This window comes from Spea bombifrons, chromosome 3, assembly GCF_027358695.1.
Source record: "Spea bombifrons isolate aSpeBom1 chromosome 3, aSpeBom1.2.pri, whole genome shotgun sequence".
NCBI lineage: Eukaryota > Metazoa > Chordata > Amphibia > Anura > Pelobatidae > Spea > Spea bombifrons.
This window is the reverse complement of record NC_071089.1, coordinates 21,222,613-21,243,872: the sequence shown is the minus strand read 5'-3', so window position 1 is coordinate 21,243,872 and position 21,260 is coordinate 21,222,613. Positions and strand designations below refer to the sequence as shown.

Sequence of the window (21,260 nt, the reverse complement as noted above, 5' to 3'; positions counted from 1 at the left end):
GATTATTAATTTCTCTTGTTTTGAGATGAATTGTGCATGCATATACCATGACTGCAAGGGGAGAGTTGGCCTCGGGATAGGGATGGCCCAACTTGGAAGTGCAGCATAGCATTAAGCGGTAGCGTACACCATGTGCAGGCAGGGCATAAGACTGGCTTCGGGTAAGCGTAAATGTGTGTGTGGATACATACATGGGTGGGCAGGGAACGGTGGCTCTCAGCTCTGCTTTCCCACCTGGCCAAAAGATACCGGCCTTCCCCCCACAACTGCCCTGTCAGGGAGTACTAAAAGGGCCCCTGAGGCCCCTTTGTCGCTTCAGTGACCCTTGGCCCACGAGAGACACAATTATTGTGAACTTTGCAATAAAATCATTTTCTGTCTTTCTGTAGAAGTAACTCTAGCTGCTTTAGTGCATACACGTGATGACCAAATACTGTACGTATGATATCTTTGTATTTTCTTAGAGCAAATGCCAACAGTACATCTTGGTAACACACTACCCATTCATATATCTATTCACTAATGTATACAGTTTCCTTTGTTCAAGTTCCCTATAAGTTGAATAACACATACCGTGTATACAACAAAACTATTAGAACATGTTAATGTAACAAATATCTTTAGTATAGTAGTATAACATTAACATTTGTTTTACAGTGTAACGTTTTGACATCCCTTTGCTTTTCAGTACTTAATGGGTTAAAGAGACTATACCAATCTAGCTGCTGAAAGGTTAAAAGGTTCATTAAAGTCTTCTTTAGTATGTATACAAGTCTTTTCCATTTGGGAGACTCCGTGTCCATTGATGCTACACTTGACTTCTCTCTCATGCTCGCTCCCTTTTCTTTGACCCGATGACTCTTTGGCCGTTGGTGTCATGTGTTTTCGTGGCGGGCACACGGGGTGTAAATCACAAGTCGGAGAAAGGTTGCCCTCCTACGTGCACACTGAGCCACCCCAACAACTCACTTGCCATCAAAGCCTTGCTGCGCTGATCTGCAGATTGTTTTATTTGTAGTAGTGTTTTGCTGGGCTCTTTACTAAGTGATTTGCATATTATATCATTCAATTACAGGCTATATTTTGAAAGTTCTTTCCCAGCAATCTTCTTCTGCCTGCGCAGCCTCTGCAGGGTTGTTGTCGAGCGTATTATTCGGAGGAGATAAAATCACACATTTCTCTGAGTTGCTGCTGTCAAAAAGCTGAATGTTAAAATGCTGTATGGGAGAGATGGCACTGAAAATCTGAGTACCCGCCACTGAGATTAGACTTCAGCCACGGATTTCACATTTCTAGAACATATTATGACAGGGGAGATATTGAGATGCCCATCTGGGAGCCCGAAGTGTAAAAAAGAAAAACTTCCTTCCATTAACTTGCATAGCCCCCCCCCGCTCCCCTTTTGTGAGTTCTGGCAATGGATCTATTGAGCGTCTGCCTATTCTAATTGTGCTCACAATTGACTTTTATGTCGTTTTGTATTGTTTTACGTGTACAGTAATAATTACACTGCATGGGTTAGACCGTAAGCTTTTTAAGGCAGGGGCATTCTTTCCGATGGTATTCATACGTATTGTAAAGACTGTAGACTACTTACCGGTACTATATGACTGCTTTATTATACTGTAAGCAGTAAAGTGCAGAATATATCTGCCCTGTAAACTATTACATACTATACATTTAGCACACCAAAATGCTCAAACTTCACAAACTTTCTTGTAATGTATCAATAATGTTCTGCAGGAAATCTCACCCGAGTGGCTAATATGAACGTTGATGCTAAAATGCGAAGTTCCTGGCTGGCAATTATTCAGAGTATATGTATAGATCAAGACGTTTTATTTCATAACATCTTTACCCCACTAGTCTACCCTCAAAAATATAAAAGCATTGAGCCACCGATCACCGCTCAGAGGGAGTAGCCAAAATCAGTGGCTCTGAATGTACCAATGCAACTGCAAACATACTAATGTATTCCAGCCGTGCTTGCCATCCGCCGTTATCACACAATACCAGATTCGACCCATGTCAAATAAAAGCATGGTATATTAACATAAATGTATAAAATACCTGTGCCATGCAAAGGGTTATAATAAAAAAAAAAACAAAAAAAAAACAACAAAGTAAGTTGGGAAGTTTTTTCAGCTCTTGGAGTTTTTTTTATGTTTGTTCTCTGCTGACGTGAGACTCCTTCACCTTTTCTTATATCTAATAAAATTCTTAAAGCGCTAGAGGGCCTATACTATATAGATATCAACGGCCTTTCATTCACCAGCCAGTAAAACCATACAGTTGTATTTATGTAATCTAGATTTTTGTGAATTTTAGTTTCCCATCAAGTTGCAACTTAAAAAAGAGACGTATAATTCCAATGTGCGTGTGTGTGTGTGTATATATGTATGTAGGTATGAGTGAGTGGAGTTTTGGAACAAGGACATAACTTTCTTAGTCCAAATGCCAACTCAAACTGGCACTGTGAGAAGTCATTGTACCCGGCAGCTTCTTTCTGCCGTGGTGCTGAATCTGATTTCTTATGTGTAGATACAAGGTGGAATTCCCACTCGCTGCACTCTCTTTCTGAAGGCCGCTGAGCGGTGTGCTGTCTTGAATAAATTTGCCTTTGGAGGAGGGTCAGGGGGATTTGAACCAGCACATTCTTGTGTGGTTTGTGAAGATTCACATGGTAACCACCGGTGTGCATTGTTAGGTTTATCTGAATAAGCACCAGCCATGTGAGTTTTAACATGATTGCCCAGGGCAATGGAGAGAGAAGAGACTAATCCAAACGGATTGCACACACTCTTTTCTCTGCTTTTTGGAAGGTGCGTGGGGGGAAAGGACACTGCTGGAGTCAGTGGCTATTTTTTTTAATGCTGGTGTCCTGTTTCCCTTGTGGTCCTCATTTGTTCTGCTATCTCCCTCATCACCCACTTCTCCTTCTCTCCATTATTTACCTTCCTAATGAGGGGGGCGGAGTAGCCTGCTGGATGATGGACAGTTACAAGCTCCTGCAGTCTGGCTGTGCAAAAGGGCACTTGACTAGGGAAATCAGGAGTCTCTTTAACCCTTTAACTTCCCATGGGTTGTATGATAAAAAAAAAAAAAAAGCTTAAACCTTACACCAACTATTACTTTAGTGGAATTGGGTTATAAAGCTGGAAAGATCCCATACATGGTGTTTGGGTGTGTGTATGGATGTGTGTGTGCGTGTATGTATGTATATATCTATCCAGATCTATATATATATATAAATACGCACTCATGTATTTTTTCACCAGGTTAGTCTTTATGAAAGATCGGGGCAGTCTGGACAGGTGATAGTGTTGTTCTGCGTGTGTTATTATTATTAGTATTTTTTGTATTATTATTGTGTTTATATCAGAGAGCTCTGGAAAGGACACAAGAATGCATCAGCTTCAAAACAGGTCTGGAAAAACATTTGTATGTATACATGTATCTAAAATGTATACGATCTACCTAATGTGTGATACAGGCTTCAGAATATCCTGCTCTGAAGTTGTGACATCGATGCTTAGAATAAACAATATCATACCCAACATAAAGGCTAATGGTAAGCGGTGTCATACAGAGGGATGTACTACGACAAATGCCTTCTTAACAAGATAACCATTAAAAAATATAGATCATGACAGAATAATAATCCGCGTTCCATTGACTCCTGCCATAAAGCGAATGCATAAAGCAATTATCATAACCTTTCAAGTTATTGCGAGGCATATGGGTCACAGTGTGAAACACCTCAAACTGTTCCCAAATAGCCGGCCACAAATGAGTGCTTAATAACGGTGCATACTGATGGCACCAGCCTGCCTCGCCTGTGTGTAGTAAGGTGCCAGCTCCATACCGGGTCCCGCCATTAATTAATGATGGGATGATTCTAATGACACCAGGCGTGTAGTTCTTTACCGAGAGCTGTATGTAACGTTACATATTGTGCGAGGGTTCATTATACTAATATATAACTAAATGGATATAGAAGGGCTAAATTATCTATTTTTCATATAATACAGGTTTAGATATTAAATGCAATTATATCCGTATCCGGCTTAGTGTTTGGTGGACAGTGTTGTTAAAGCGATCTGGTATTTAGTATTTAGTCTCCCTTATAATGAAAAACACGCGCTTGGAGATGAAGCCAAGTTATGACTTTATTTGCCTCAAATTAGTTTTTACTTAACATCTAACGATAATACACCCAGAACTGCCCCAGATTGGAATGAATATACATTTTTTTTTATGTAAAATGTCTGCATCTTCCACTTTTGTGTCTTGTTTATCCCCTGTTTATTATTTGTATGTATCTGGTGGGACTGGATATGGACATTGCCATGTATCTTTGTGTTGGTTAAATGTTAAAAAGCATTTAGTTTTTGTGCTAGGGTTCGGGCAGCTACTAGATAGATCTGCTACATTGTGGCTGATGTGTTTTAGGCTGATGACTGCATAAAATATGTAGTGATATCACACTTTGAGCTGTAATGTAATTATAAAAAATGATGTGTTTACTCCCTCTGCAGTAATCTTGTTAAATATGCTAAATTGTGTCTTTGTAGACTGGCAGAAGACTGAAGCACAGAAGAGGAGGGAGCAGCTTTTACTGGATGAACTGGTTATACTGGTTAATAAACGTGATGCTTTGGTCAGAGATTTGGATGCCCAAGAAAAGCAGTGAGTTGAAAACCCTAAACCCCATCCTGTAAATTCTCTTAATTATCCGTCTCTGTCTGTCTATCAGAATTCTCCACAACATCAAGTTAAAGTGGTTGTGTTTTACATCATTGTTAAACTGTATTTTGTTTGCTCTGTCGCAGGCTTGTGCCCAGGGGAACATAAATATAAATATGGCCACTGCCTGGCTATATAGATATTATTGCTTTAATCACACCCCCTCCCCTACAGAAATCCCTTTTTTTTCTGGCACATCTCCCAGTGGTCATCCTAGCCGCTAAGCCCTTCCCAGCCCCTGTTACTGTACTCTGTTTAGAAGGCAGCCATCCCAGTCATGGGGGGCACCAATGATCTCATTATTGAACCCATCAACCATCACCCAATCTACCTAAGCCAAGACTGATTGGAAATGGCGATGAGCTGAGTTTCTGTGTAATCTGAGAAAGTTTGCACCCTGTGGGGATACTTGCTTATTCACATTCAGGCATTTAGAATAGTTTTGCTTTATATATTTTTATCTTTTATATTTAAAATTGCACATTGAATGGCTATCATTATTTGGAAAACGACTGATAAAAGCAATTTCTTGCACTACAACACAATAAAGGGGGGTGTACTAGGTAGTTATACCACTTCCCAAAGGCTATCGGATGCCCCTAATGCTAGCTGTTGAATGAAAATGTTTCTTGTGTTGCATTAAATGTATGTACACACGTTTATTTCTGCAGAGCCGAAGAGGAAGATGAACATTTAGAAAGAACCTTGGAACAAAACAAAGGCAAGATGGTCAAGAAAGAAGAGAAATGCGTTGTCCAATGACCGCCGAGGAATGGCGTCTTTCCATTCCCCGAGTCCCTCTGGACACCTTCGTTTACTAGGTGATTGGCAGCCAGAGAGAGACGATAATTTCAACGTGCAAGAAATGTCCTGAACAAATGACACTGTTTCCTTAAATGTTCTTGTTAGTTTTATTATCTGCATTGTTTTTAACTTAAAAACTACAACTTCAGTGCAAAAGCAGCCTGCACTTTGGAATGGGAGGTGGTGGAATTATTTTTTGCCGCTGTGTTTGTTCCTGGGATCCCTCATTCTTATGGGACATGCTTTTTACAGACCATTACATATATAAAAAAAAAAGACAAAGGTGACAACAGGCTGTCCCAGAATCTTCCTTCCATTACGATTGCTTAGCAAGATACTGTAGTGGGAGAGATGAGTATTGTTCTATATGAGCTACACCAGAGGGTTAATATGTGAATGAATAAGCAGATTGAACTAGTCCTGCCATTTTGTAATAATATGTAAGCTATCTACCTTTTAATTTGAATGCTATAAACGTAACGCCATATTTACAAGTGTTTATTTGAGCAGCTATTTTACATTTTATCCTTGGATAATACATTATATGTGGACGCCGTGTGTGTGTATTTTGCAGGACAACAGAGTTCATAGCTGATCCAGCAGTTCTTCCGTAGGAAGTTTGTTTCCAATCATCGGTTTACATTTCGCTATCAATGGCTGAACCCTTTTGTGGGAGAAATCTGTTTCATGCTTTAAAGTGCATCCGAACATAGACTTTAGCTGACGACGCTGTTAATATTTATTGCAGGTCTTTCTTAGGCCGCTCACAGCAGGCATGAGATTGAGTGCTTTCTTTTCGCACACACCCTGGCATTTTTGTGGATCCAATTCTGTTTATTTATTACAATGCTGTCATATGCAATTTTCAATAAAAGCCTAATATTTCTTACCATACTCCTCCTCGTTTGTAATTGTACTTAATTCTGTTATGACGGGTTTTAACCTAGATACAGCAAAGTGTGAAATAAATGTGTATGCAGAGCGAGAGACATTTAATAACTATTATGAAAAGCTTTTTGTTGTTTCTGTAAGTCAAATTGTTATATTATATACTATTTGCTATGTCCTGTCTACCCGTTGTACAGCGCTATGGAATTTGATGGCGCGATATAAAACAATAAATAATAATTTTAGAGAGAAAAGGCACTGGTGGTAGTAAAAAGTAAAGTATCGACACTTAAGAAAACCAAAGTAATTCTTGCTTCAATCAAAGTTTATGGTTTGTGTTTAAATCAATATGGATTGATCCTTATATTATCTCCCCTGCCTCCGCACCCTGTCTTGGTAAAAGATATCAACTTGAAATATTAACATAAACTACATTTTGCATCATTGTGACTTGAAGTCCCACAAGTGCCCTTTTAGATTGATTGCTATGCGTCATATTATATATAAATAAATATTATATTTTATTTATATAGCTCCAACAATTTATACAGAACTGGTTGCAATACATATATTCAAAGGTTATTAGCATACTAAGACAAACCCATATATTGGATCTAGAGGGTATACAATATATATATATAATTTTATATATGTATGTATATATATATATGATTTATGTAAATATAAAATGTGTGTCACATATTGTTTTAATCACTATGTGTGTTTTTGTGTTACTTTGAGCATGTGCCACCTTCCTAAACCAACCAGGGGTATTATCCAGAGCCAGCCAGTGCTAATTGAATATTTATAAGAACATTGGCGTTTACACCCCGCACACGCACATTTCATAGGTATTTTGAACTCAATATATTTATCACGACATAAATCCATGTAAGGAAAAGATAATGTCATCACAGACGTCTTTTGAATAAAACAAACGGCTTGTATGGCCCTCCTTAAATTCTAGATTGTAAACTCATTTGAGGAGGGTCTCCCTCACCTTTTGTTTCTGGAAGTATAAACTATGTGACTTATGTCCTGTTTACCTATTGATGGTGCTATATAAATCATTGAATAATAATTTTCCCTGTTTATGATGTATTGAATTAGTATTTATTAGCTTACTAGTTAAGTACAAGGTCTTCAAATATCACATGACCCTATCAAAGAAATAGAAAAAAAGTCCCAAAACTCTTAACTTCTACTGAAATTTAGGTTTGATATTTTTGCTGAATTTCTTCTTTTCCTGCCTTAACCATTTGTGTGCTGAAGAGGCAGCGGCCCCACCAATCCGATCAGCTTCTTAGATTGAATAAATACATGTTTCAATCTAAAGAGAATGTTCAGTAAAAGACATGAGACCCAAATAAATTTGAACCAATCTGGATCCGATCCCGTTAGTGTTCTCGGTGCAGGTTGGTAAGATTTTGTTTGTTGCGGCAGAAATAGCGCTTCTTCTGCGCTCTGATCGCTAAAAGTGAAAAATACGGAGCGGCAGCTGAGCGCTCTCTGGCCTTTTTAATACTTTCCAATTTATTTTACTGACCTGCACCCGGAATCCAGAACTCCTGCAACAGCCAGGCAATGGATACATAGTGACTATATATATATATATATATAATATATACATATACACATATATAATATAATATATATATATATGATATGTATGTATATGTGTATATTTATATATAAAATAGGTAATAGGCAAACAAGGGCAACGAATATGTTCTGCAGAGTTTCACATACAATATAAAGTTTTTGTGATCAGTGAATATGTCTGTTGATGAAATAAATAGAAGCGGCCGGGCTGATGCTGGGGAAGGGCAGCTGTTGCGCATCCGTGCCGGGAAGGTGTAGATGGCCGGCAGGTTCAGTCGAAGTAAAAGTTCCAATCCGTATTGATGGCGGGTGAGGCATCTCTCCCCCTGAGCTCGGATCCAGACCCTCAATCTCCAGGCAGAGATCCGGAGCCGAGTCTTTGTTGCAGGCAAACAGTAAATGAGGAGGGAGTCGGGGGTCTGCCCCGGCAATTAGGAAACTTCATGAACTGTCATCCGCATCCAAGGCCGAGATGCATGAAGGAGCCTCTGGGGAGATCAGATCGGTGGCCGTCCCGGGAAATGATAAGTTGGGCTGATCGGAATCACGAAGCCTCCCAGCTTTTCGGTGGGATCCGGATCTCCGGTGTGAGTTCTGCCCTAGTCGGTCTATCGCAGGTGTGAAGGCAGATTTACCCCCAGACAGAAGCCGGGGCTGCAGCCTCTCCGGTGTCCCAGTCAGCTAAGCAGACACCACAAATCCTGTTACAGTTTCACTGCTTTAGTCCGGCTAAAGTTTGGTTTTGTTGTTTTTCTCTTCCTTCCTTTCCTGCTCCCCCCTCTCTCTCTTTCAAAACTTCCCTTAATCCGAGGTTTATGGGCAGAGGCATTAAGAGAATTCGCCTGCAATTTGGGATTAGACAAAATACTCTTATTACAGAAAGGCTTTCTGCCACTTGATACCTTCATACAATGCAGATCAGCCACAGACCAGCCCTCACCCCTGGAAAATACTATAATATACAATATATATATATATAGAATATATACACCTATAGAAAATAAATCTAAATATATATATATATACATGTATATATATAAAGTAATTCTTTACACAGTGTGTGCATGAGAAATTAAATGCCAGACATTCGTTTATATGTCAAACAGTAAGGACGAAATGTAAATCGAATCCGAATAAGAGAAGTCATGAATGAGGGGTCATTAATATTTTTGTGTGAATGATCTGCAGTGTCTTTGTTTGTAAGAAAATTCCTAGAGGTGACTTCTGCGGACCACAGACGGATCTGCAATGCCCCCTCCCTTTATAAATTACCCATCATTTCAGGAGATGCCCCCCTGTTCGTCCACAAAAAAATGTCATTTTGTTGGTGTTGCGGTCACTCGCTTTGAACATTAGCTGCCTCCAGATCCAACTTCAATTAAAAGAGAGGGCGATCAACAAAAGCGCTGAGAAAATCCGCATTAACCCCATCCCTGCCGTTTGTCGACACCCCCACCCATAGCTGGGTTTTTTTGTTTTATTATTTTTAACAATTTCTGGTCTTTTTTTTTTCTTGGGACACATTAGTGCCAACCCAGAACACAAAAAGTGTCTTTTATAAAAAATAATACTCCTTACATCAAGCCACTCAAAAAGTCACCTTTAGACGAACTGGGTGTAAATGTATTAATAATAATAATAATAACAATAATATTTGTTGATCACAAATAAAATTCGGACTGCTGCTTAAAATATTAATCAGGTTCTTTAGCCAATATTTTGATACGGTAAAAAGGTATTGATGATGTAATATTGTAGGAATCGAATTATAGTGTGGCCGGGGAATTGCTGGCGGGGTGCTGGTATCTGGTTGCCCCTTTGGGGTTTTCGTTAGGCCGCTTGTGATCCGGATCTTAGCAATTTGCAGATGTAGTTTGTTTGATAAGAAGTTACATGGAATCCTCTAACCTCCCAAACCTTATCAGATTAGTAGTGATGCAGTTTACAGATGTGATGAGCGCTGCAGATAACCCAATTTAATTACACACACCCCCCCCCCACGCCCGGTGAAATTGCTGAAAACTGATCAAACTTTTGTTTTAATGCCTTTTAAATATTATTTCATTTACACTTTGTCGTGTTAATTACGACTGTAATTGAATGCAATAATGCAATAATGTACAGAATTTTGCATTTTAGAACTTAAAACGAATATAATAATAATGTTTTTCTTACCTGTATTTTATGGAGTGGACAAAAATGTCAACTTAGAGTAATATCAATTTAGAGTTGGAAATATATATATATATATATATATATATATTCAATTTTAAATTGTGGTTCACAATTACAGAATGACAATCTAAATAACCTGGAATAAACTGAATATTTTATTTCTTTCGATCCTCACGCTTCACGGGGCACTTGGCGAGTCTGATTGTTTTTATTTTGAAGTATGTTGATGTTTTTTGCCGTCTGGTTTAGTAAATATTCCCCCTGCCCGTATTGGTGGTTGGCCGTGTTTGTTTTATTAAAACCCCGGATCTGCCATGGGTTAGCCACATATTCGGGATTCACTTCCCCCTCTTGCTTACCGTCTCACGGCAGCGGGAGCCCTGCTTGTTCAGTGCTGGGCTGAGGAGGCAGGGGGGGCGTGAAGAGGTAAGCATTCAACTGGCTATGTGATTGGCTAAAGTGCACGTCACTCCCAGGCTCCGCTGCACGCGATTGGCCAAAACGCGCAGTTACGCAGCCGCCCCTCGCTCACTTACAAGGGGTAGGGCTAGAGGAGTGTGATCAATCTTCATCAGTCTACATTTCCAATCACCTAAAGCACCCGGCGCAGGACAGCTACTCCTCCGACAAGGTAAATCACTTGATTTATACCCCTTCCCTGAACTGCCCCAGTGCCAGATTTATCACTAGGAAGCCTCACCCCTCACACTGCCCCTTGGCACCGGAACCAAGTTTAGCATTTGGGGAAAAAGTAGGAAGGAGGTGGGCTCAGGGGTTAATTCTTCTGGGATCGGCCCCTTTAAAATGATTAACAAACTAAACTTCATAGATCATATACATGTCAGCATAGGTGAGGGCTAAGAAGCTGGTACTTGGCTCTTAAAGGCACACTGCATTGGTGGTATTTATTGTTGCCCTCCTGGAAGGGAGGCCTAGACTTCCAACTGAAGATCTGTGCTGAGGAAGCGTATTGAAGTGAGTGTGAGTGTCCCAGATCGGTGTATTTTGGGCTCTGTGGCCCTTTGGTGATTGGTACAGGATGAAGTCATTCTTCACCTTAACTGCTCCTTCAGACAACTTTGGTTTTTTTTTTTTTGTTTTTTTGGGGTTCGTTTTTTTTTTTTTTTTTTTTCGTAGCCTCTTCCCTCCTCCTACCTGCTCAGGATTATACAACAGAGCAGCTTCAGCTGCCAAAAACCTCTCTCCAAATATCTGAGTGTTTCTCACTCTGAGTGCGCCTCCCTGGCTGGCATACATTGTATCCACTGGTTTTGGCCGAAATGTTTCCAATACACACACTTCTGAATACTTAATATCACCCAGAAAAGAGCATAAAGAAAGCATGCCCCCCACCCCTAGATATATATATGTAGCTAGACGTGGATTGCATACGTGTGTCTAGTCCTGGGTGGAAGCTGCGGGGTGGGTTTCTGGATGTTTTTGAGGGTCCTGTGGATCTGATTTCATATTTCCAGTGTTTTTCTGGTGTGGCTTATCCTGGGCATGCTGTTTAATAACCAATTTTGAAATAATGAATTGCAAGCTCTGCGGTCCCTTGTGCGATGCCCACCTTTGGTGGAAGAGCGCTTTATGTAAATGCGGTATTTGTGCTGGACCTTCATTAATTAGCGCTAACTGAAGGGCTCATTTACTTCGGGAAAAAAACTTCCATTTGCTTATCAATGGCAGCCATTTGCAAAAAGTTTACTTCGACAATAAATCTCATCTAATTGTGCATATGTAAAGTTGGTGGCTGTTACTGCGATCAGCGGGGGGGAGAATCCACGCAATGATTCGATTTGGTTAATTTGCTTTTTTTTAGGCTATTGAATACGAAGCAGAATTAAATTCGTTAATATAGCGCCTTTCAATGTTTTTCTTTTCGGCCTGTCATTTCTTACCGAAAGATCTTAAGTTCATTTTCTGCACCTTTCGTTTCAAATTTCTTTAAAAATAAATAAATAAACTATAAAATATTTTAATACATTGTGGAAAATTTAGAAGCTGTGACAATTCGGATGTTATTCTGTTATTAAGTTTGTTTATTTTGAAACTTCGGGTGAAACATTTAGCGCAGGTAATTCTTATACGGAAACCTTTCTGAACAATGTTTTCTGCCTTTACATAATTTTCGAATGTAATACGCCGAATCCTGCTGTTTTAGGACGGGATACAGGCAGAATTACAATTCCAGAAGCAAATCTTCTAAATTCCAAAACCTCTTATTTTCCCTTGCAGATCTTAGATGTTTATTCGAGTCTCTGGAAATTACACATGGTTTTTAAATCGGGTTTCAGATGAGAACGTTTAATTTATGTAAGTAAAAGGTCCTTTCTGGAGTTGTTCTAGATTTCTATCTGTAGTAACTATTTTATATAGATTGAGTGTGATTTGGATAAAATCGCATCATGCCAGTTTGTATGTTCTTAAAATTGTGTTTAATTTTTTTTTTGTAGTTCTATATGAGATCTGTCTCAGTGGGAAGCAATAATTCAAAGTAAAAGAACAAACAAGAAAATAACAAAGAAAAAAATATAAAGTTTCTTCTGTGGATAATTTGGGAATCCCTGTCCAGCTTTTAGCATGATGTCATACCTCAAACAGCCCCCATATGGCATGAATGGCTTGGGGCTTACAGGACCTGCCATGGACTTGCTTCACCCTTCAGTGGGATATCCAGGTAAGACCCTCCATGGTCCTTTTAAAATAAATGAAAAAGCGATTTTCAGGAATAATAAATCGCTTCACTTTACAGAGGCCTGGACAGGATCAGCCCACATTTACCCCAATTATAGATCCTCAGGTCCGGCTCCATAATTAAATGGTCTTCAAGCCGCCTTTTAAAATCTTGTAACTTTCTCTTTAAACGGTGTTATTACCTCCTGCATTTTAGTTTATAAAATATTTACACATTGCAGAATAACTTGTGATTTAGGGTTACAAATAAAGTGTGGCTTTGTTTTATAAGAAAACTGTATCGGGTTCTGGTGTCTAACTGGTGTAAAACTTTTTTTTTTCTTATTTATATAATATATATATTTTAGTATTTCTTGAAGATTTCAGTTTAGAGTAATTAGACATATTTTTATATTTTGGGCTTGCCTGTTTATATCAGCTGCCGGGCAGAGCCATAATTAATATGCTGAATTTACATGCAGAATAATAGAGGAGCCTCTGCTTACATTTTGGAGAATGAACTGGTCTGTCTTGGGAAAGAAACAAACCTGCGTTTTAGAAGCGATGTGTTTTTTGTTTTTTTTAATTTTTTTTTTCTTTTATAATAAAAGGAAAGAGAAAAAACCCAGAAGAAAATAACAAAGAAAAAAAAATAGTTTTTTCTTTCGATAACTTGGGAATCCGTGTCCAGCTAAATTATTTCTTTCAACCAAGAAAAATCTCATATTTAATATAATTTATGTTACACACTAGCACAGGAAACCCGATATTTATAAGCAAAGTTCATAGGTCAGAGCACTTAAGGAAGTTTATCCCACAAGCTCTGTAGTATGAGGATAGCACACTTTCATGTAGTCATTTAGTATTGTGTTAATATAATAAATAAATAAATTGATCCACGAAGGACATTCTGAAAACACAAAATTCTCCAAAGAATAGCGCGTATAATCTTCCTGCGTGGGTCTTGAGAGCGGCCAAGTTATAGTAGGTATAGCGCTTCTAAATTAAACCGACCGTAAACCGGATGAATCGGTTTCTCCGGTAGAAAAGTACTGATTTTTCAACAATCTGAAATTAAGCCTTTTAACACGTTTTAAATATCCAGTTTTTTTATTCCCAGGTAGAAGGCATTTTCTAGGCATGTAATTCAGCGCACGGGTTACTTTGCGTTAGGTTTGTTTGTGTTTAATCAAAAGAAACCCAGCAATTCCATTTTTAAACCCGGTATAATATTTCGTTTTCGGGAAAAACTGAGTTGATGCAAAGTTAAATTATTTACATAACTAGTGAATTTCTTGCATATCTATATAATATATATATTTTTTATCTTTCCAAATCAGGAATTTTTATTATGTTAAATATTTTTGAATAATTCCACTCGCTTAGTTCTAGCCTGGAGTGCAGGCACTGTGAAAATGAAATCATCATTAAAGATCATTCCAATCGGTCCACTGTTAATATATAAATATATAATGAATATATATGTGACAAGATAATTAGTAACAGGGGAGATAATTGGCCCCCTTTTTCTTGTAACTTTTTGGGTAGCCCCAGGGCAGTGTCGGGGGGCAGCTGGGGGGGTAGCCCCAGGGCAGTGTCGGGGGGCAGCTGGGGGGTAGCCCCAGGGCAGTGTCGCTGGGATCTCGTCTGACTTTTGCCCCTGTGTCCGCAGCCACTCCAAGGAAGCAGCGCAGGGAGCGAACCACCTTCACCCGCTCCCAGCTGGACGTGCTGGAGGCTCTGTTCGCGAAGACCCGCTACCCGGACATCTTCATGAGGGAGGAGGTGGCCCTGAAGATCAACCTCCCGGAATCCCGGGTCCAGGTGAGAACACACGCCCTGCAGCCCCTGCATGCGCATATACTGCCCCTCCTCAGGGTGACCCCTCTCCTGCCCTAGCCTCTTTGGTCTCTGTGTACGGAGATACGTAGTATTGGAGATCCAGGTGGCTCTGTTGAGGGTCCTTGAGTGAAAAGATTTAGGGGGTCCCAGTTGACGAAAATGGGTAACTATTTTTATAATAGTTCGGATCGCCTGTTAGTAACAAGATGCATTGTAGCGATAATGATATAATGTATACAAAATAACTTATTAAACATCGACCATTTCGACAAGGCCAGTCACACTGAGGCATGTTATAAACAGAGGGCAAGGCACTATATTCGGTTTTGGAGGAATCTGCCTCACCCCGTTATACCAGTGGCCCTAATCTGCTGCTTATATGGCAGCCCCCTGTGGTGCTTGATGAAAATGAGCAGGTGTGGCGCCCTCTGTGTTATCTGCCCCGTGTGGGGTGGGTGCAGCCTTGAGCTTTGCATGGGGGGCATCTGTTGGTTGGTGTGGGGGGTATCTTTAGGCGAAGAGCAGGTGACAGACAGAAGCCATGCATTATTCAGCTGGGGGCTTTCATTAGTTGGCGCCGTCACATCTCCCCGGCGGTCCCATAATATACCTAATATGTGCGGCCCGTCGGGAATGTGTGAAGCGTCACTGTTTGCGCAGCTGGAATTCGGGGTCAATTTTTCTTTTCTGACTATACCGGGGACCAGGATGCCCTCCGTGCTACTGGGAGACTTTAGGACCAGGTGGGTGACCTTTGTCTGGGGGAGACATGCCGTGAACCTCAGAACCTCTGTAGAGCAGGGCTTGCAGTAAAGTCGGGTCACTATGGGGTGTTGCCCGTTAATGTGGGGTTATTGCGGCATTCTAACTGGCGGATTAGGTTTCGGTCACCCCATTCACTATGATGGCTGCTTTGTGCCTGGGATTTGCTGTTGGCTCGGCGGCGCCCTCTTCAGGCAGAATAGGTCAACAGTCAAACTTCCCGCCTAAACGAATGGGCGGAGCCTGAACCCTGTCTTCTGCATTAACTTGTTCAGTGCCAAAGTACTCTACGGGACAGGTGGATAAGTTTGACAATAAACGCTGTAGTGTGGTGATGGGATTATTTTTATTTCCCTCCCCTTTTCTATCCGTTCCTCCCGGGCGGGTTTGGAATGGCAGCATTTGAAACTTTTTTTTTTTATTTATTTATAATTGTAAGGTACTTAAAATGGTAGAATGGGGCCCAGTAGCAACTCACACAGCCTGTCACGCTTTAGTGAATAGAAGTAGGGGCCCCGTGATATGTAACCCCACTGTCTGCGTAGCGCTTTCTAACGTGCCCCGATGTGCTCCTCGCAGGTCTGGTTTAAGAATCGCCGAGCTAAATGCCGACAGCAACAGCAGCAGCAGAGCAGCAACAGCGGAGCTAAGAGCCGGCCGGCCAAAAAGAAATGCAGCCCGGCCAGAGAGAGCTCGGGCTCCGAGAGCAGCGGCCAGTTCACCCCGCCGGCCGTGTCCAGCTCTTCTTCCTCATCCTCCTCTTCATCCAGCTCCAATTCGTCTGGAAACCCTGGCCTGGGTGCGGGCCCACTGAACGGCGGCACCCCCACAGCATCTTCCATCTGGAGCCCAGCCTCCATCTCCCCGGGCACGGGCCCTGCTCCAGGATCTGCCCCAGACTCCCTGGGAGCAGGCAGCGCCTCGTGCATGCAACGCTCCAGCTCGGCTTCTGCAGCATCTTACCCCATGTCCTACAGTCAGGCTGCCGGCTACACCCAGGGCTACCCTGCCCCCTCCTCCTCTTATTTTGGTGGGGTGGACTGCAGCTCCTATCTGGCCCCCATGCATTCACACCACCACCCTCACCAGCTTAGCCCTATGACCCCTTCTTCCATGTCAAGTCACCACCATCACCACCACCACTTGAGCCAGACCTCCGGCCATCATCACCACCACCATCACCACCAGGGCTATGCTGGTACTGGGCTGGCCTTCAACTCCTCTGACTGTCTGGACTACAAGGACCAAGCTGCAGCTTCTTCTTGGAAACTCAACTTCAACTCCACTGACTGCCTGGACTACAAAGATCAGGCCTCCTGGAGGTTCCAGGTCTTGTGAACCAAAGAGCAAACATTTTCATTAAAGTGTTGCCTACATTCCCAAGAATATAAATAAATATATATATAAATGTATATGAGGAAGACAACCCCACTGGAGCTAGCTGACCATATCAAGAAAAGAACAGACGAGCTACATTAACTATATTTTTTTTTTTATGGACAAGGAAACCGATATAAATAATTAAAAAAAAAAAAAAAAATTAACTTGTGCCTGGAGAGAAGAAAGGACCTTACATGAACTGTGACATTACAGTCTTGTGATATTATTTATTCACTTCTCTGGACCTGGGATTTAGATTGTAATATTTGAAGTAATTGTGCTGTCAACGCTATGTATTGGAAACCTGGGAAGTCTAACTTTTGCACCCCCCAAAAAAAAAAAATCTCCCATCATAGTGTGTATGTGTGTATACATATGGAGAAGCCCCTTGTAGTGTCCATCTACATACACATTGTATAGTCCTCTCCCTGTAATGTAGGATCTAGCTGTCGGTAGCAGCTGGATTATGTAAATATCAGGTCCGTTTCTAGGACCTTTTTTTAAAAAATATTTTTTTTTAGTTGAAATTGGTTTGAATTTAAATCCCTTAAGACCTAACAAATGCGCATTCCAGGGATATGACCCCCCCATCCCAAGATAAACTGACATCTCCACTGTGATGTGGACCTGCTCTACATTTTAAAGAGGACACTTCCTTTTCTTCACCACCCTAACACTGTCTTTATTATACTAAAAAAAGCAGAACCCACACTATGGATCCACTATAGAATTTAGTGCACTGGTTTATCGATTGTACTTGAAATGTTTTTTTTCTTTGGTCCTTTATGAAGTTATAGGCGAAGGTTCTAAATTGGCTTCTATTGGACATGAAGAAAAATCCACGCGTTTCCACGGGCAGATATAGCGATCTTTTCAATACATCTGTAGTATATTTTCTATTGTTTTTTTTTTTGTTTGTTTTTAGTCTTTATTTAGGTCACTGGTTAATATTTGGTTCCTGCTATTTCCATACAGCACTTTGTCATCGTGTCACTAAAGATTCAGGTCCATTTGTCCCTGTGTAGGTGGAAATATTAAAACTGTTTTGTAAAATTTGATACAAATGTTTATCCCGAAATTGCTCCTATTGTAAGGACAATGCATATCAGCGTATCCCTCATAATAAAAATCAAACTAATGAATTTAGATTGTCTTGTGGTTACTGCTTCTTTGCACGTTAAGTGTCAGAATCTCAGCAAATTCTTAATTGCACCCGACTGATGGTATTAGAAATACTGGATTCTTTAAAAAAATCTATCTTATGAATTTAAACGATATAAACGGTTTGTGCGTTCAGGGTGAGGAATTCTGATTTACCCCATTATATTGGGCTCTAGATCCCAGTATACACCCGATGTCGGTGTTCCGTTACAGGAATTCGAATTTAACTCTTTGGCACACGGTTAGCGCTGTCATTAAAAAGAAAATAAATCGAACTTGTGCCGTGATCGGTGTATGATATAGCGGACATTGATTTAATAAGATCGTAAGTTTTATTAAAGTTTATTATGGTTCCATTTGATCAGATTTGCGTCTAAACATTGACGTTTGGTTGCCGACTAAGGTTTGTAATGGTTTCTTATTCTCGCTCCTTTTTTGTTAGCCGCCCCTCGAAATATCAACTCTTTTATTTTAATTTTATCTACTTGGGTAAATCGGGTCACCTTATTGCTAAGTAACCACTAAGTGCAAGAAAATCGCACTGGCTTTTTACCCATAAAAGCAACCGAATTTCTTCGGATATTTTTTATTATAAGGTTTTTGGTTTAATGTAAGATTACAATAGCTAAAACAATTATCACACTGTAAATTATTTTTATAAAAAAAAAAAAAAGCTGCACATAATTTTATTATTGTCATATTGTGCTATCTGAGCTTTTAACCCACCAACGAACTTCGAGCAATCGCTGAACTTATATATTTGATGCGCTATCATTCGATGCCAGTGTTGGTATTTGATCGGAGCTACTAGTGTTAAATATAATTATTTTCAACTATAAAATACACATAGACCTGAAACGAATCTCTCATTTCAGTGCATTTTAGATTTTATAAATGTTATATCTTTTAAAATGTTTATTCCAAAGTATTTGGTCCATATTGAAAGTAAAAGCGACGCCATTGGGACGTGTTTATATATCTAATATATACCAGTAAGCATTCTTTTTGCTGCTGTAGAGTCTGATGTTTACTAAGAGAAGAAACAGATAAACATCTAATTTAAAAGACAATAATAAAAGCCTTGAGAGAAAAAAGATTTAATCTTAGTCTTTTTTTAAGTTTAATATTTTATTTTTTGTTATCCCCTTTTTAGATCCTCCAGTCCTATTTTCTTAGTTGATTTTATCACTCTTTTTAAGTTATCCCCTATGAAAAGTATTACACGTTTATTTCTTAAAAATCGGGGGGAAATAAAAAATAAACTTTAGTTTCTTTGCCTTTTGTTTCTTAAAGTTTTTTTAAAAGTTTTTATTTTATTTTAGTTTTTTTTATTATTATTCCGCTTTGTTTCTTAGTTTATTTAATGTTAGCGCCCCCCCCCCCAGATTCCTACATACTGTATTATTTTTCACTATCCAGATGTTATAAGTGCAAGGGTCTTTGCAGGGTGGGGGCAGAAGGAGGTGCAGCGTTTCTCATAAGTAACTTAATTAAAATTCTTGTGGTTCCAGCTTCAACCCATTCAATCACATGACAGAAAGCAGCAGACACCAGACGCTGGGCTGAATAACACCGAACGTGTAGAGGGTGTAGGACTGGATTTGAGGCTCTATTTATGTGATGCTTTTAGATGTTCTTGGGTGCATGGTGTGATCTTTTCCTTACAGGCAGGGTGCCACCTGCTAGCCCCTCCACAGCCCTGCACCAGGCAGGGGGACACAGCCTAATCAGTGTGTCTCCTAATTACAAAAGGGAGAAAACATAAGAAGGAAAATGTGGCTATGTTTTGGTTAATTCTTTTCCTGTTGTTTTAGATTTAGTTTAATAAACAGGCTTGGTAAATTGCTAATGGCAGATTAGATTTTAGGGTTGTATGGATTAATATTTTAACCTAATGTGCTTATTTTAACCAGGAAGAGGTGATCTAAAACCAACGAATCTAATTTCAGCTTGATGAAATATGTTATCTGTCTTGTAAAAATTGTGTTGAAATTATATGAAAAATCAAAAAATTATGATGATTACTTTAGTGAATATATTTTAATGCAATATCATTACTATATTCCAATCCAATATAAGAAAATTTATATAATTTCAGTGTTCCACATTGGATTTCTCATTCTAGGTTCTCCTTAATTTGTAGTACTAATATTCGTTTCGTTTATCACTACGATTTACTAAAATAAATTTGCTGAAACAAGCGATAAAACAGCACTACGACAATCGTAAAATACGGTGTCAATTTTTAACCATTTCAATGATGACTTGATGGATTTATGGTTAAAACAACCCCATATCATTAAGTTATTACGTTATTACCTGTTAGTAACACAATAATTTTAATTTAACTTCAACATGATAATATTTTAATGAATTATCTTCGAATTTATTCTAAAGTATGCAGATTTTCGCATGTAAATGTCTATCAACCTGTAATATTTTCGTTTTTAAAACAGATCCACATTTTGTTAATTTATGCATTACGAAATGGAACAGTAGTCAAATGAATTAGAATAAATTGTAACAGAATGTGCTATCATCAAATTAAAATGGTTACAAAAAACCGTGATCACAGATAATTTGAGATACAATGTGCAATAATTGCTGTTATTACATACCATGCGCCTGGTTAAGATCAAACTGTAGATCTTATATAAATAATGTAGCTTGTGATCTGTGATCTGACTGCAGGGGTGGAAAAAAATAAAATAATTAGGTCATAAGAGAAAAAATGTAAATATAAAATATCCTAAAATAATAATGATAAAAACTAGTTTTCTTTCTTTTTGCTAATTTGCATCTTGAAGGACAGTAGTGGCTACAGGGCTGTTCCATGCCTGTTTTATTATTATTATTATCATTTTTGTTGCTCAAATAATGATAATAATTATATTTTTGCTAGAACAAAAAAGCAACACCAGTATCCAATCTGTATCTACATAGAGAATAAAATACCGAGCTGGGAACTCCAGGCAATTACCCTCTAATTACCCTCTAATGTCCATGACTACTACACTGAGGCAATTGGCTATTACCCTTATCTCTCAGGTTACAGAACAAGTGCTATATTTACCTGTCCAGAGCAATTGCATTAGCTAAGGGGAGGGTGGATATGGGTCTAATAACCCTTTATAATCCTTTATGTAAATTTTAAATGCTTAAATAAACATCAATATACCCTTTTTATACCAACAAAACCGTCTGTGACTCTGAAAGTGTTAATG

The 21,260-nt window shown here is 39.4% G+C and overlaps 2 protein-coding genes across 8 annotated transcripts in view; both read left to right on the top strand.

Annotated features, from left to right (window-relative positions):
- The window catches only part of EHBP1 (EH domain binding protein 1), a 172,187-nt gene extending 166,381 nt beyond the window's left edge, over positions 1 to 5,806 (top strand). For all 7 annotated transcript variants that reach the window (XM_053461397.1, XM_053461395.1, XM_053461401.1 and 4 more), the window contains 2 exons: positions 4,575 to 4,689; positions 5,418 to 5,806. In XM_053461397.1, the coding sequence (XP_053317372.1) occupies positions 4,575 to 4,689; positions 5,418 to 5,508 (206 nt within the window). In that variant the 3' untranslated portion in view covers positions 5,509 to 5,806. The remainder of the gene's footprint in view (positions 1 to 4,574; positions 4,690 to 5,417) is intronic.
- A 4,850-nt stretch (positions 5,807 to 10,656) lies between these two features.
- OTX1 (orthodenticle homeobox 1) lies at positions 10,657 to 16,903 on the top strand. Its single transcript, XM_053460657.1, has 5 exons — positions 10,657 to 10,846; positions 12,454 to 12,531; positions 12,672 to 12,895; positions 14,564 to 14,715; positions 16,075 to 16,903. The coding sequence occupies exons 3-5, from the start codon at positions 12,799 to 12,801 to the stop codon at positions 16,831 to 16,833; spliced, it is 1,008 nt and encodes a 335-aa protein (XP_053316632.1). The 5' UTR covers positions 10,657 to 10,846; positions 12,454 to 12,531; positions 12,672 to 12,798; the 3' UTR covers positions 16,834 to 16,903.
- The last annotated feature ends 4,357 nt before the right edge of the window (positions 16,904 to 21,260 follow it).